Source organism: Sciurus vulgaris, assembly GCF_902686455.1.
Source record: "Sciurus vulgaris genome assembly, chromosome: 10".
Classification (NCBI taxonomy): domain Eukaryota; kingdom Metazoa; phylum Chordata; class Mammalia; order Rodentia; family Sciuridae; genus Sciurus; species Sciurus vulgaris.
In genome coordinates this window covers 63,165,319-63,183,149 of record NC_136470.1, presented here as the reverse complement: position 1 = coordinate 63,183,149, position 17,831 = coordinate 63,165,319, and the positions used below count along the sequence as shown (strand labels likewise).

The window sequence follows — 17,831 nt, the reverse complement described above, 5'->3', positions numbered from 1 at the left end:
CATAGAGAAGCACTCTGTGCCCTTAGATTAGTTCCGATTGTCTAGCCATTGTTATATGTGCATTTTAGTTAGTATTGCTGGGTATTAAAGGATAAGTCCTAATGCCCAAAGTTTGTTAGAAGTAGCAAAATAATCCCTATATAAATATCCTTGTTAGTTTGTAGGAAGAACTGTCTTCTGGGAATGACCCTTGTTAATCCACCTCTTGGAGCTAGGGGCAGTCCTGAATTTAGTCACTGAAATGGTGCTAAGGGAGAAGAGGAAGGGTGAGGGGACGTGCTCTTTGCTAGTAGCTCCATATCTGGAAGGCAGGTTTAGATTATAACCATAGATCTATATGCATTTTGGTAAAGTCCTTGTGTTTATTGTGCACAAAGTTCATACTTTATTTCACAACATCTAAGCTTATAATTGATAGAAAAGATGCATCTGGGACATGGAATTGCTTTGTCTCTGGGCTATGTGTATCAGGACTTGCTCGTTAGGCTGGCAGCAAAGGGGCACAGGGGCGCACACAGGGAAAGACAGGAGCAAGTGCTCAAGGATTGACATTTCCATGTGAGCCACTGGTGTGCATCCTCTGGCTGTACTATAGGAATACTTTAATTCACTGGAAACATGCATTCTTGCTAATACTTTAGTAGAAATCTGGTAACGAAACAAGCTTGGTGTATCCTGTTGCTTTGTCTCATTTTAAATGCATTAAGGGAATGCATTATTTTAGTTGTAACTCTGCAAATATGTCTATCCTAGAGGCCTGTTGCCATTTCTGTCTTAAGTGAAATTTTTGTCCCCAAGAAAGGATAACAGATTGAGTTGGTATAGTGTATTCTTGGTTATCAAAAATACTCATGTAGCTTTGGGATTTTTGAATTGGTGAATATTCATGATGTGTGGAAAAGCATGATACACACTACAATCTCAATCACAAAATGGGATATTGTGTATGTATATGCACGACCTGGAGGGACATGTCCAACTAAGCTGCTTGTGACTGGATGACTTTGTTCTTTGCTTGTGTTTTTGTTTTTCCTGTAATGCACACATTAACATTTAAAAAATAAATGCTATTTTAAAAACAAAACAAAACAAAAAAAAAAAACAAAAACAAACAAAAAAATACCTTATGCATATAATTTTCAACATATAAACATACTTTTATTACTAGTGAAATAACTTCTAATTTCTGTTTTGCAATAACTTTTGTATAATTTTAGTGATGGTTAACCAATTATCTCCCATGTTGAATGAGACTCTGGAGAAATACTGGCTTCCACTCTATTTGAACATATAAAATTGATTTTATCTACTGGTCTCTAAATGTTCTCTAGATTCAAGTAGTTCGTGCATGGATGAAAAGCAGACGACATTACCTCCTACAGAAGGTAATATGCTTCCTTATTGAGGGCCAGCACTAGGGGATGGAGAGCTGAACTTTGTTAGGAACAGTGGCTGATGGTCTGACTGCAGGCCAGCTCATGTCTTGCTTTAGAATATGGCGATCTCATTGCTGTGGTATGAGGTACCCCAAATGACCCTACCTCTACCCTAAACAAGGCACAATCTCCCTTACCTCTACACCTCTGTCCAGTTGGAATGGTGGAAAGAGTATGGGTTTAACTTCTTGTCAGGACTGAGTTCAAGTCCTGTTTCTTACTTCATCTAGTCATATGATCTTTATTTGACCCTGAAATGCAAGGACTTGAGTACCCAAAAGAGAGAGTGACAACGAAACAGGAAAGGACAGATATTAATTGTAGAGTTTAGTGAAAGATTCATTCACATAAAAGATTTCCTGCACCATAGCTGCTTCTGCTCATGTTGAAGTGATGATGTCACTGACCTCACCTTTGTTACAGGTGAGCTGTGGCAGATGCATTGGTTGAGGAAATCACCTCTTGGCAAACCACTCTTAGTCATGGACAGCTTATGCTGTTTTTTGGGAAGTGTGAGATTCTGTTAGATGTTTGTAGGTCTCAGGGTTCAAGTTTTGCTTTAAAAGATGAACACAAGGAGTCAAATGAACATATGGAAGCAAAATTTGTGATCAAATTTCTTAACTGAACTGTGAGTATATGTGTGACTAAACAATAAAGATGAAAAAATTATCTTTTATTTAAAAAAATATTTTTTGTCTCTTTTTATCAAAGTCCTGATTTAATCCCCACATTCTTATAATGCATATTCTTTCCATAGTAATGAATAATATTAGAATAAATAGTTCAACATTTTTTTTCATTTAATACTTTATATATTTTGTTAATGTTAACTTATTGTGTAGGTCGGTAATAACATCACCAGGAAAACCAGGTTCTAGTACAACTTTATGCAATCTGCTGTGAATGAAATGAAAACACAAAGTTCTTGATCAAAGTTTTCTTTTCTCATTCTCCTTGTGTGTGTCCAGTTAATACTTCGCTGTCTGTGCAGACAGGTGCAAAGGTTGTGCTCTGTTGTCCTTTTATTCCACCATCAAGAGTGTTGGTGATTACAACATGGCAAATAATCTTCAGAGACAAGACTTTGTGCAGCATTTCCTACAAAAGAGAAACAAATGAGACTTTGGAGAACAACTGTGCTGATGGGAGAATCACCTGGGCCTCCAGACCTGACCAGAGTCCTCACCTTCAGATCCATCCAGTAGCCATCTCTCATGAAGGGAATTACAGGTGTCAAGTGGCAACAATTGATGGGAAATTCGAACATAAATATCACCTCCAAGTGTTAGGTAAAGAAAGTCACATATTTTGATATATTGGGTTACTGGATTTGTGTCTAAATCAAATGTCTCTCTAAGTTCCATATCTCTGTGTTGAGAATGAAGCATGATTTCCCTTACACCTCTGCAGTGCCCCCTGATGTGACTGTGTTTCCAGAGAAGAATAGAACCGTGGTGTGCCAGGCAGTTGCAGGCAGGCCAGCTGCACAGATATTTTGGACCCCAGAGGGGGATTGTGTCCCTGAGAAACAGGACTGGGTCAATGGCACAGTGACCACCAGTAGTACATGCCATTATCCAGATGGCAGTGTGTCCACCGTGACTTGCTTTGTCTCTCACCCAACTGGCAACAGGAGTCTATCCACAGATCTGCTTCCTGATTAGTAATTCTAGCTTTTTGTTTGATTTTTACATTCTTTTAAAGGAGTTATGTGAAGAAGGAAAATAGGGTGAAATTTTATTCAAGGATTCTCTCTTCAGCTTCCATTTCATCACCCACCTCTCCCCCAAATAAAGAGAGGAGTCTAGAAGAATGTCACAAACATTTGTTTTAAAAAGCCATATTTTAGAATGCAGTTTATTCTCCTTTTTTGTTTTTGAAAATGTTTTTTAGTGCATTCTAGTTATACATAATTATTGGGGTTCATTTTTATATAATCATATATGCCTAAAATATAATTTTTAAATTTCATTCTCCAGTGCTTCCTCTTCCTCTCCCTTTCCTCCCTCCTCCTGTTACCCTTCCTCTACTCTACTAGTCTTCCTTCTGTTAGATCTTGTTTTTAAATTGATAATTTGTAGGTATACATTGTAGCCTCTCTTGTGCCAGGCTAGCTCATACGCCAGGTAAGGGTGCGGAGTCAAGACCCAGACTCTGGGAGTTGGGTGGAAGCAGGCTTGTGGGGAGCAGCCTGCAAACTCGTTTATTGTGGAAACAGCTATACATTTTATAGGTTTCTTGCCCAATTGCAATGTGCCACAGGGGATCAGACCACCAGGTTCCTATGCGGGTTCCCTTGGTAACACTGAGTCAACTTGGGGCAGTTGTATACTTTCCTAGGTAGCCGAAGTGGAATGCTCCTCCCTGCAAGTTTTCCTTACACACTTGAGACGTTCACTGCTGCCAGTCAAGAACTAGGATTTCTCCCAATATTTCCCCCATTTTTATTAATTTGTACAAGGAATTCCTTCAGGAGGACTTGATTGACTTGAACCCTTGTGATTCTTTTGTTGAAAATGGACCACAAACATTTAAGAACTGCAAGTATTATAAGGAAGAGTATGCAGGCTAATCCTAACATTATAGTAGGATTTAGCATTTTAAGCAGGTTCTATTTAAAGGTGATAACACAGATGTCTCCTGGGAGGGAGAAGGGGGCCATGGCTGATGTTCTAAAGTTCCAAGAAGTGAGCATACCTTACATCCTTTATAGGTTAAGGTCTCTTGTTTTCCAGTTCTCTCCCCGCTTTTCTCTCCTTCCTACCTATGTGACTAGGCCTGGTTTTGCAGGTGAGATGCATAAAGTGAGAAGCGAATGGGCAGGGGAAGGGCCAAAGTGATTCAGCCAGGTTAGGACCTAGGGGGCATTAATCAGCAGCTCCTTGTCTGCAGTCCTTGATAAGGGCAGGTAAATCTGGTAATCAATGGGCTCTGCAGATCCTTGACATTCCATTCTCCCAGGGGCAGTCTCCAACTTCCAGAGGCAGATAGCTTTCAATACATGAAAGTGAAATTCACTGTGGTATATTCATATATACCACAAATATATATTCAAATAGCATAATTTGACGAATTTCATTCCTCAGTTCCTCCCTTTTCCTGTCCCTCCTCTCTCCCCTTCGATCCCCTTCCTCTATTCCACTGATCTCCTCTCTATTTTCATAGGACCTCCTCAGTTTCCCCTTGTTTTGCTCTAGTTTCCACATATGAGGGAAAAGATTCAACACTTTCCTTTCTGAGTCTGGCTTATTTCAGTTAGCATGATATTCTCCGTTCCAATCATTTACAGAAAATGCCATAAATTCATTCTACTTTTTGGCTGAGTAAAACTCTATGGTACATACATACCACATACTTTATTCATTCATCTGTTTACAGTCACCTGGGCTGGTTCTGTAGCTTGGCTATTGTGAATTGCATAATCAATAGATGAGCAAAAGAACTAAATAGACATTTATCAAAAGAAGAAATACAAATGGCCAACAAATATATAAAAAGTATTCAACATCCCCAACAATTAGGGAAATACAAATCAAAACTATATTGAGATTTCATCTCACTCCAGTTAGAATAGCAAAAAAGGGAAGTCAGATCTATAATAACAAAAAATGCTGGCAAGGATGTGGCAGAAAATGTATACTCATACATTGTAGGTGGTACTGCAAATTAGTATAATCTCTATGGAAAGCAGTATGGATATTACTCAAAAGACTAACAATGGAACCAACATATGACCCAGCTATCCCACTTCTTGATATTTATCCAAAAGAACTAACAGCAGTATAGTGATATAGGCACATCAAGGTGTATTACTTATTCTACTTTAATGCTCCCTTCTATACTAGTAGTAAATTGACTTGAGTAGTGTATTTTTAAAAGCACATTCATGGTTTTAATTGAAGAATAAAGTGTAATTTTAAACAAATGCTTATGGTTTTAGTAAAAGGATTAAGTCATTTATAAGTTGCCTCCTGGTAAAACTTTCTACGTTAGGGTCTTCCTGATGGAATTTTTTTGTGTGTTTGTGGCCAGGGATTGAACCCAGGGCCTTGTGCTTGCAAGGCAAGCACTCTACTGACTGAGCTATCTCCCCAGCCCCTGGTAGAATTTCTTAAATGTCTTATAATCACATCTGTAATTTAGTTTCTTGATTCTCTGCTTCCATCCCATCTTCATTTCTTTTATTTAAAAATTTAAATATTATCAGAATCAATGTAACATACATATAACATACAGAAATGAAAGTCAAATTGTTCTATAAGGCAGTAACTGAAAGATACCAGCCTACTTGTGCCTTTCCAATCCTACCACTGTGTCCTCAGTTCTTTCAAACCTTTTAGTGTTTCTTGTAGTAATTAATTACATTTTCCTAAACCACATTCTCATAGTGCTGTTTCTTAGTGTATTGAATTTAAACTTTAGGTACTCACTTTCTTATGGTGGATGAAGATTTAACATTATCTTACTCCCCTTCCTCATCTTTCATGTTAGTAAGATAGCAGCACTTTATTAACTTAAGTGACCATTGTTCACACTAATTTATTATTAAGTACTGAATCAAAAAATAAGATCCTTCTTTCTCTTTTGAGTAACTTTTGGTTTTTCTTGGACTTCATAATTGCTTTACTTTTTTGGGATTCCTTAATGATATGTATACCTATTGTTACTTATCACTGATCTCACTGACTGTACTAGAGAACCCTTAGTAATATTTTTCCATTTTTTTCCTTGAAGACAAACTTTCTTGAGGTTTTTCTATGCTCTTCAGCTTTTGTAGGTCACTTGACTTTCTGCACAACTATTGGCTTGGACATTCTCCTTGCCTCAATCTTCTGATTGATCTTATGTAACTTAATTTGAGCTCTTTTTGTTTTCTAGACATCTGGTTTTTTAAAAATCTTTTTTTTTCACATAGAATATCTTTCTTAACTCTTTGGTAATCCTTGACTCTAAATAAATTTCAAATTGAGCACTGAAGAACCAATTAAAAGCTGTACTATCTCATAGTGGTGTTTGTCAACTAGTAAGCTTCAATACATGAAAAAGGAGGTAAATGATTTTTTCTCTTTTAAAAATATTGGTACTTCCTTATGTACCTGAAGGTCTTTTTCTCTGAGACTATTCAGGTTCTTCAGAGAATTACTCTCCAGTGTTTTGCTTTGGAAGGATAAACCTGACCCTTGGCGTTCTGGGAAGGGAGAATGAAATGTGTGTTTGCACATCCACTGTTCATAGTTCAGACTTTCTTTTAATAATGCTCTTCAGTTTGGCACTTCAGCTCCACCCTTTGTGATGTCTGGATTCTTGACTCAGAAATCTCTGGTTTTACCTTGAAGGTGCTCAGGATTATTTTGATTGTAAAAAATATTATAGCATTCAAGAGAACGAATGCATGTGGGTTTTAGGAACCATGGAATTACAAAGTTGAAGGAGATGAGGACTTTCACCATTGTTCCTCCCTCTTCTTCTGCATCATTCTCCCCCTCCCCTCCCCCCCCCTTTTTTAATCTTCCTAAGTAGGAAAATTAGGGAAGATGGGGAGATGGATGAAGCCTTCTCAATTCAGATTCTAAAATCCTTGAGAAAAGGCTCTGCCTTGTCATCTATCAGTGTGAGTGTCCCAACACTGGACTAAAAAACTTGGAGAGTGACATATGGAGAAAGGAGTTGAGTCAGATCAGGTCATGTTGGTCCCATACTGCACCAATCTCTCTGGTTGGAGAAGGGAGACAGGGTTACCTTGTATAAAATGGTTGACAAAATAAGGTGTCTCATAAATGAGAAATCACTGATTAATACCTTACGAATATAATTTTCAACATATTAACCTACTTTCATTACTAGGTGGAATAGCTTCTAATTTCTGTTTTGCAATGCATTTTGTGTAATTTCAGCGATGGTTTACTGATTGTCTCTCATGTTGAATGAGACTCTGGAGAAATACTGGCTTCCACTGTATTTGAACATATAAAATTGATTTTGTCTACTTTTCTCTAAATATTCTCTAGATTCAAGTAGTTCATGCATGGATGGAAAGCAGATGGCATTACCTCCTCTAGAAGGTAATATGCTTCCTTGTTGAAGGCCAGCACTGAGGGGATGAGGAGTTGAACTTTGTTAGGAACAGTGGCTGATGGTCTGACTGCAGCCCAGCTCATGTCTAGCTTTAGAATATGGCGATCTTGTTGCTGTGGTATGAGGTACCCCAAATGACCCTATCACTACTTGCTCCCCAAAGAAGTCTCAATCTCACTTGCCTCTACACCTCTGTCAAGTTGGAAAGGTGGAAAGAGCATGGGTTTAACTTCCTGTCAGGACTGAGTTCAAATCCTGCTTTTTTCTTCATCTAGTTATATGATCTTTATTTGACCCTGAAATGCAAGGACTTGAGTACCCAAAAGAGAGAGTGACAATGAAACAGGAAAGGACAGATATTGATTGTAGAGTTTAGTGAAAGAAAGATTCATTCACATAAAAGATTTCCTCCACCATAGCTGCTTCTGCTCATGTTGAAGTGATGATGTCACTGACCTCACCTTTGTTACAGGTGAGCTGTGGCAGATGCATTGGTTGAGGAAATCACCTCTTGGCAAACCACTCTCAGTCATGGACAGCTTATGCTGTTTTTTGGGAAGTGTGAGATTCTGTTAGATGTTTGTAGGTCTCAGGGTTCAAGTTTTGCTTTAAAAGATGGACCCAAGGGGTCAACTTTTTAGTTGTCAGAACTGGATTGAACATACTGAAACAAACTATGTAAGCACAATCATAGTCCATCTATCTGTGGGTGTATATTTATCTAAACAAGAAGGAAGGAAAACTTTTCCAGATACTATGTTTGGTAATATCACACATTTACAGTAATAACTGGAAGTTTTATTATTGTTTTTATACATCAAACTACTGTTTCACCAGAAATAAATATTTTGAAGGTCTCTTTTCACTAGGCATTATCATTTTTCATTTTCATTGGATGGCTGAACTGGTGAAATTGTACATTATTTTAAGATATATTGGTTTCACTGACTTTTGTGATTTGTAAATAATAAAAAGAATAGAAAATTTCCAGCACACTCAATCTAAATGCCATAATATTTGGATTTAATAAAAGTGCCACATATTTCTGACATTTATGTTGTCAGAAATAGCACCCTCAGTAACAGGCATTTAGATTTGATGTTACTGATAGTTTTGTACTCATCAAAACTCAAGGGGAGATCACTGCCTGATAATTATTCCATTTTATTTTATCTCATGAGAAGCATGAATTGTATGATAAAATCAATATTGCTCACCACCAACATATCAGATTTAGAACATTATAATTTAATTTAGAATTCTGTCTTGTCTGTTTCTAGATAAACTCCTGATTTAATTCCAACATACTTCATAATGCGTAGTTTCCCTAATAAATCATACTGCAGGAGAAAAATTGTTAATATTTGAATTTGCTTTAATACATTACATATACTTTGTGAGTGTTAATTTCTTATGTAAATCTAATTTTTCTGGAATAACAACACCAGCTAGGCAATGTCATAGTAGAACCTCATATAATGTGTTATAGATAAATCAAACACACAGGTCCTTTATCAAGTTTTCTTTTCTCATATGTGTGCATGTGTGTCCAGTTACCACTTCACTGTCTGTGCGGATGGGTACGACAGTTGTGCTCTGTTGCCCTTGTATTCCTTTGACAAGAGTGCTGATAACAGCATGGCGAATAATCTTCAGAGGCAAGCCTTCATGCAACATTGCTTACGACAGGGAAACAAATCAGACCATCAAAACCAACTGTGGTGACGGGAGAATAACCTGGGCCTCCAGACCTGACCAGAGTCCTCACCTTCAGATCCAAGCAATGGCCATCACTTATGATGGGTATTATAAGTGTCAAATGGTAACATATGATGGGACTTTCCATCGTGGATATCACCTCCAGGTGTTAGGTAAAGAATGTCATATGTTGTGATATTTCAGATCATCGGATTTGTGATGAAAACAAGTGTCTCCAAATTTCATATTTCATATGTTAAGACTGAAGCATGATTTTCCTTACATCTCTGCAGTGTCTTTGAAGTGCCCCTGTTCCCAGGGCATAATAGAACTGGGGTGTTAAAGGATATTGCAGATAAATAAGCTGCACAGACTATTTGGAGTCCAGAGGGGGATTTTGTCACAGAGAGAATTGCATGACAGCAACACAGTGACAGTCAGGAGTGTGTGCCACTATTCAGATAGCAACGTTTTTTCCATTTGACTGGCAATAGGAGTCTATCCAAGATCGGCTTCCTGGTTTGTAATTTTTCTAGTTCGTTTTGTGTGTGTGTTTAAGAACTTGATGCTATCACTTCTTCACTCTTAGTTCTTATCTTCTACTCATGTCCAACATTCTTTCCAAAAAGGAATGTACACTTACTGTCTCTTTGTATGTTACCTTACATCTGTCCCTTAACATCTGTCCCTTGGTGTCTGCCTTCCCAGAAAGTGGTTGGACAAAAAACACCAAACATTTCCCAGATGTCAAATAAAATATAAACTTTTCTTTGTTAGCTTAATTAGCTTCATTGTAATTTTTTTACAAATATTAATTTTAGGTATTTACCATTTAATGATGTTCACTAATTGATAACTTTAAATAATATTTATTAATTATTAATAATTAATTCACTTCTTTTTAATATTCAGTATGGTCTCTCCTCCTTTATCATGTGTTTTCCTCACATTCTCACTTAGTTCTCCTCTTTTTTATTCCATTTTTAAAAAAAAAAATTAATTATTTTTTATTTTTTATTTTTACAGACTGCATTTTGATTCATTGTAAACAAATGGGGTACAACTTTTTGTTTCTATGGTTGTACAAGATGTAGATTCACACCATTCTTCCTTATGTTTCACGGATGCATTATAATTATGCATAATAGTGGTATTATTTGTTACATACTTGTATATGCAAATGACATAACATTATAATTCGGTTAATATCATTCCCCAGTATTTTTCTTTTCTATGCCCTCTTCCCTCCCTCTGGCTTCCTTCCTTTACTCTACTGGTCTCCCTTCTATTTTCATGAGGTCCCCCCTTCCTTTTTATTCCTTTTCCCTCTCCAGCTTTCACATATGAGAAAAAAAACATATCACCCTTGACATTCTGTGTTTGACTTACTTTGCTTAACATAATGCTCTCAAGTTCCATCCATTTTCCTGAAAATGACAAATTTCATTCTTTATGGCTGAATAAAACTCCATTGTGTATATATGCCACATTTTCTTGTCTGTTCATCCATTGAGGCACTCAGGCTCATTCCAAAATGTGGCTATTGTGAATTTGCTACTATGAATATGGGTATGCATGTATTACTATATTATGCTGACATTAATTCTTTGGAATAAATACCAAGGAGTGGTATAGCTGGGTCAAGTGGTTGTTCCATTCCTAGTCTTTTGAGAAATATCTGTACTGATTCCATAGTGGTATACTAATTTATAATTCTACCAACAGTGTAAAAGTGTTCCATTCCCCCCATCATCTCCAGCACTTACAATTGTTTGTATTATTGAGTGCTGCTATTCTAAGTAAGATAAAATTTCAATGTAGTTTTTATTCGCATTTCCCTAATTGCTAAAGACATTGAACACTTTTTAAACATCTATGTTTGTTTAAGTTTGCATTTCTTCATTTGAGAAATGTCTGTTTAGTTCATTAGCTCATTTATTGATTGGGTTGTTTTATGGTGTTAAGTTTTTTGAGTTTTTTTTTTTTTTGTATATTCTGGATATTAATTCTCTATCAGAAGAGTAGATAGCAAAGTTTTTTTTTTTTTTTTTTTTTTTTTTTTTTTTTTTTTTTTTTTTTCCATTCTGTAGGTTCTCCCTTCACCTTCTTAATTATTTTCTTGGCTGTGCAGAAGTTTTTTTAATTCAACACCATACATTAATTAATTCTTGGTATTATTTTTTGAGCTTTAGGAATCTTATCAAGAAAGTCATTGCCTATATGTTGGAGTGTTGACCCTACATTTTCTTCAAGGAGTTACCAAATTTTTTATCTAATTCATAGGTCTTGGATCTACTTTGAGTTTGTGTTTGTATAGGGTGAGAAATAAGGATTTAGTGTCATTCTTCTATATAAGAATAACCAGTTTCCCCAGTATCAATGGTTTAAAAGTCTGTATCTTCTTCAATGTCTGTTTCTGGCACCTTTGTCAAGGATCAGATGACTGTAGATATGTGGGTCTTTCTCTGTGTCTTCTGTTTGGTAACTTTGGTCTATGTGTCTGTTTTTCTGCCAGTACCGTGTAGTTTTTGTTACTATAGGTCTGTAGTATAATTTCAGATCAGGTATTGTTATGTCTCCTGCATTGCTATTTTGGTTTAGAATTGCTTTTGCTATTGTGGGTCTTTTATTCTTCCAAATAAAATTTAGGATCTTTTTTTTTTTTTTGGTTCTGTGAAGAGTTTTATTGGTATTTTCATGGGGATTCCCTGTCTGTATATTGTTTTTAGTATTTGGCTATTTTAACAATATTAATTCTGCCTATCCATGAACATGGGAGGTCTTTCTATCTTATGTCTTCTTTAATTTCTTTTTTCAATGTTCTATAATTTTCACTGTAGAGGTCTTTCACTTCCTTGGTTATGTTTAACCCTAGGTATTTTAATTTTTATGCAGTTATGGTCAATGGGATTGTTTTCCTGATTTCTTTCTCAGCAAATTCATTATTGATATATAGGAAAGCTATTAATTTTTGTATGTAATTTGTATCCTGTCCCTTGGTTCTCTTCTTAACATTCAGTTGACTTCTTTGTTTCTTTTCATCTATTCATTCTATGAATGAAATCATCCTTGTCCCTCTTCTCATTTATCTCTGTTCCTTGAATATTCTCAGAACCACACACATTGCTTCAACTATCACCTAATTCTAAACTCTCAAATCTGTGTTTTCTTTTCGCCCAGATTCTGATTCTTAACTCTTCTAGTTGGTGATCAAAATCAACTTTGAACCAGACAGCTTCACCCAGATGAATCAAGAGTAACTCAATTTACATAATTTACCCTTTTATGTGTTCTGCACATTTACTTAATAACTTTAATTTTTTTGTCTTTCTGTACGTTCTTTTAATTATTTTTTCCATATTTTTATCTGTGCATCATAATTATGCACAATAGTGGGATTGATTGTTACATATTCATGCATGTACTTTATTTTATAACAATAAATTTCTTAAGCTAGAAACTAAAAAAATATTCAGCAACATCCCTCTTTCTTACTCCTCATATTCAAAATCAGTCACTCTGTTATATTGACTTGACCTTAAAAATCATTCTTAAATATGGAAACTTCTCTTTCTGCCTTAGTTCATTGTATGATCATCTCTCACCAAGATTATTGCAATGTCCTTATAAGAAGACTACTGGCCCTTAGCTTATTTCCCTTCAATTTATTTTTTAGATTATTTTAGAGGGATCTTTATAAAGTGAAAAATGCTTCACCCAAATGTGTAAGGGGTGTTTTTCTTTGCAAACCAACCAATTCTCTAATTCTCCAGGTATTAACCAGAGTTCTGCAATTCAATTTAATTCTGACACTAGCTACTTGGGTTAGCACAGATCCCACAGATTAGTGTGTCAGTCTCACATACTGCCCCCACTTGATACACCAATAGCAGGTTCCAGGTTGCCACCTGTACTTCTAGCTAATAGGTATAAATTCGAGAAACTCCCACAATCCTCCCATCAGTTTCAATAATGTGCCAGAATGGCTCACAAAACTCAGGAAGCCATTTTATTTACTATGATTCATTGATTATAAAGGAAACAAGGAAGGAACAGCCAAATGGAAGAGATGCATAAGGTAAGGTATAGGGAAAGGGACCTATATCATCTTAGAGAACATCATTCTCCGAGCTCCTTGATGTGTTTCCTAATGCAGAATCTCTCCTAACCCCATTGTTCACTGTCTTTCTGGAGATAGGCTTGATTGACTAAATCATAGGCTTTTGGTGATTAACTCAATATCTCACCTCCTAAGGGATCAGTGGTGATGGTTGTGGTGGTGATGTGGGGCTGAAAGTTACAACTCTAAACATGCCTTGGTTTTTCTGATAACTAACCCCCATACTGAAGATATCTAAGTTCTTCCAGACACCAGTCATCTTGCTATTATACAAAAGATACTCTTACAACATGGTAGTATTTCTAAGGTTTTAGGAAGTTTGTGCCAGGAACACGGGAACAAAGACTTCAAATTTCTCTTTGTATCACAACTACTGATGTCTATGACTTTCAGTACATTGTAAGTTCCTTGAGAACAGGAACCACTTTTTTTTTTTTTCAAATATATATCACTAAGGTCTGTCACAATGCTTGGCACAAATAATTGCACAATCAGGTTCTGATTTATCACAGACCCAATCTATACATTTTCCACTCTATGCTCCAAATCTTCAAATCTTTTTCAAGTTGTTTCTTTTCCTTGAAACATCCTTCCTTCTTCTTTTAACCTTTTTAATCCTGCAGGCCAGAAAAGCTCAGTTTAAGTCCAACTTCTTTCTGACCCCCAGTCAGAGTTGAACCATTCTTATTCCTCAGATGGTTTATAATCTAATGCTCACCAGCACTGTTTGCTCTCTTGTGAGTTCTCTTTTCATTTGTGTGGGTCTGACCTCTTCAGTTAGATTCTGAGCTTTTTGGGGACTGAAGTCATGTTGTCTTCTTATTCCCCCATGGTGCCTAGGTTGCCTGACATTCTCTCAGTTTAGTCTTTGAGCAGATTATTTAATGGAACGAAATGACATCTTGGAGCCAAGAGTTGTACATGGACAACTCACACTCTGCTACCATTTTCATGGAAGAAAAGATTTCAGAATAATGGTCCTAATTAGTCTGCTTTTATCTTTTAAACAAATTCCAGGGCCATTTTACCAATGAGTAAAATGAAATTAGGAAGACAAAAAACACTTTGTTAAAGGGGTTCTCTCTACTCAATGACAAAATCACTTCATGTGTGTTGAAAGTATTATCAGATCATTCTCAAAAATATTAAGAACAAGCTTAATATTTCCAAGGGAAGTTTGTCTTTCTTTCTTTCTTTCTTTCTTTCTTTCTTTCTTTCTTTCTTTCTTTCTTTCTTTCTTTCTTTCTTTCTTTCTTTCTTTCTTTTTCTTCATAAAATATGAGTTAAAAATGTACCAAGTACAAAATATAGATGTGGTTCCTAAATTCAATCATGAATTGATAGATTAGTAACATTTGAATTATAAGTTTTCTTTTTTTTTTTTCTTTTTTTTACTTTGACAATCTATGAACTTTTAGGAATATTTTTAAAGTATTCTTTTAAACCATTGACTATAATTTGTGAATTATCAGAATCTTCAAGCTGAATTTTTACTTTTGCCTATATTTAAAGGTCACCAAACACCAGAATCTCCAGGTTCAACTCTGCTGATAATTCTCTATGTGAAACTCACTCTTCTTGTGGTCACTCTGGTCATTGTGGGATTCGCTTTCCTCCAGAGAATAAATGATTGCAGGTAGGAACTGAGATCTGAAATGGTGAGATCTATTAGAAAGCAAACCTCACTGTGAGACTTTGAGTCCATGGCATGCTGGAATCAGCTTGACACATTTTATAATATATTATATTTGTTGCCTCAGCGGCTTCTTTAACATTAGGCTTGGTGAACAACCCTGAGGCCTTGCAGAGATGTCCACAGTACTGGGGCCACAGTTTTTGCTTCATTGTGATTTTGAACCAAGAGGTGCCTACCTTAACCCACTTCTTGAGATTCCAGTGGGAGAAAGAGGTTGATGGGACTTCTCAAGAATTTACTTCCATGTTTCTATGATTCTGATGACTTGTTTCTTGCTTGATGATGATGATGGTGATGATGATGATGATGTTTCTTCCTAGAGAATAAAAACCGGAAGAGTTGGAAGTCAGTCGATGAGACATTACAAGAAAGAAGCCATTTGTAATCAGCATTCATGTGCAACGTCTAGCCTAAGTGCATTTTAGTACCTTAGCATTTATGAGAATGGACATAATAAGATGGCAATCTGTTTCAATCTCTTACCATACAGTATGTACACATATGCAAAAATTTGGTGCTTTCTCTCATACATGTCAAGAATACCTTATCTATTCTCCCCTTTCCTTCAGTGACTGCTCATTTGCAAAAGTAAAACAATCCTGCTTCTCAGTGTAAAGAAGAAGATGGCTCAGCAACTCAAACAACAATGTTGAGCAGTTTTTATATACCCTTGGGTCCTTTGAATGGTACTTTCATCCAGCTTTTTGGTTTCTTTGCCCTCTCGAAATGCTAATCCAAGTTACAATGGCTGGAGTCACTATAAAAACTGCCTACAAATGAGCCAGTAGCTGACTTTCCATCCCTTTTTTTTCTTGCTAGCAAGTAGCAGGGCAGTCACATTGCATATCTGAACTAAACACTGAGTGAATGACTTATAGTCCTGTTTTAGCAATGCTTGCATTTTAGTAGAATTTATAAGTTATTCTCAACTAAGAAACTGCTAGTGTTCTTGGAGACAATGCTGAAGGTCTTCTTACCTTTTAGAGCTCCAAGTGTCTCAGTTCCATTTGTGGTCTACATTCTAAGTTACAGAGGTTGGATTAATGAGGGTAAAGGGTAAGATAATAGTGAAGCCCTAGTATCTTGAAAGGCCACTGTAAACTGAGACCTTATCTCCACTTGATTCAGATGATAATCCTGTAGTAAAAAAAAATATTGCTTTACTGAAGTAATTCTTTTTTTCTTTTTGGATAATGTAGATTGAATCCAGGGCTGTTTGACCACCAAGCCACATTCCCAGCCCTTTTTATTTTTTATTTTTTTTTTGAGACAGGGTCTCGCTGAGTTGCTTTTGGCCTCGTTAAGTTTGCTGAGGCTATTCTCAAACTTGTGATCCTTCTGCCTCAGCATCCCAAGTCAGTGGAATCACAAGCACACACCACCATGCCCAGCTAAAAAAATCATTTCTTATGTAAAGTTGTGAGTGATTTGGGCTATTACTTTTGTTTTTAATAAATCTGTAGGGGAGAAAATGAATACTTAATACTGGAAGATACTACATTATTCCAGTAATCTGAATAGATGGTGCTTTCATCCTAGCTTCTTGGTTACCCACCAGAAAGTTTAATTCTTACTCAGATCACATTCCAATGTAGTTATTGGGTCTGGGACAGTGGTTAAACTGGTGTTGCTCCAAGATATCATTTTATCCTTTTTATGTTATGACACTACTTTTCTCAGAATACTCTCTATTTACCTAGTGAAGAGGAAACAGGATTTTATGTGGGAGGATTTTACTGGCCAGACTTGGAGTAGTGGTCACTTCTACTCATATTCTGTTGTCTAGTATTCAGTCATAAGGCTGTGGTAATTTGTACAGATCTTGGAAATATGGTCTGATGGCTTTGGAAGAAAAGGAAGCAAACTTGTTGTACCTCTAGCCAATCTCTGCCCATAGTAAATAACAGGACTAGTATTAAGATCAATGTGTAATCTATTAGTAATCTAATATGAATCAATAAATAATGACATTAGGAAATGTATCTATTAGATTTTTTATTAGATCTTTTTATTAGATTTTTTTTTTAGGATATATAAAGGGAGGTAGTCTAGTAATTCAATTCTGTAATAGACTAAAAAAGACTGTTAGAGATTGCAAGTTGCCTGGTCCATTGTGGTCCTCCCCTTTGTCTTTGTGGCCATTGATTATGTTCCTGACTCTATATCTTCACCTCTCTCTCTACCCATGTAAACTTTCAAAGATCTTTCCATAAGGAAAGTACATGCTTATCCACCATATGTAATTTACTTTGGCCAATAAAATGAGGCAGCAGTGGCACTGTACCAGTCTAAGCATGGGTCTCAAGTGGTCCTACCTGTTTCTACCTGCTACTTCAATGAGAGCATGCCTGACCTAGCCTACTGGGGAATGAGAATCATGTAGAGTACAGATGAATCACCTCACTCCATCCTCCCCACCTCCCTGTTGAAGCAAGCCTGGATAACATATAGACAGTTAGCCTTTCCCTAGACATGGGAAGAAACTCAGTCAAGATCATCAGACCTGACCCTATGCTAATCCCAGACATATGAGCAATTGTTTCCACAGAGGCTCTGTGGTTGCTTGTTACAAAGCATTATTGTGGTGTTATTGTGGCCCTTAGCTTAATAGTATCACTTCAACTTCATTTATTGTGCAAATGTATGTAGTTAAAAGGCATTTCTCAGTTTCCCTTTCAGCTGAGTATGACAATCAGTTTTGGCAAATGACACATAAGCATATCTTGTGTGATATTTTCTGAAAACCTTTTTTAAAGAGAAGGGAAGAGTCCTTTTTTGCTTTTCCTCCTTATCTCCTGGATTG

The 17,831-nt window shown here is 36.4% G+C and overlaps 1 protein-coding gene across 1 annotated transcript in view; it reads left to right on the top strand.

The window, feature by feature from the left end:
• The window catches only part of CD200R1 (CD200 receptor 1), a 112,937-nt gene extending 95,936 nt beyond the window's left edge, over positions 1–17,001 (top strand). The window contains exons 5-11 of the mRNA XM_079155413.1: positions 1,332–1,385; positions 2,408–2,728; positions 2,850–3,101; positions 7,451–7,501; positions 9,068–9,385; positions 14,845–14,968; positions 15,349–17,001. Coding sequence (XP_079011539.1) covers positions 1,332–1,385; positions 2,408–2,728; positions 2,850–3,101; positions 7,451–7,501; positions 9,068–9,385; positions 14,845–14,968; positions 15,349–15,355 — 1,127 coding nt within the window. The 3' untranslated portion in view covers positions 15,356–17,001. The remainder of the gene's footprint in view (positions 1–1,331; positions 1,386–2,407; positions 2,729–2,849; positions 3,102–7,450; positions 7,502–9,067; positions 9,386–14,844; positions 14,969–15,348) is intronic.
• Positions 17,002–17,831: the final 830 nt, after the last annotated feature.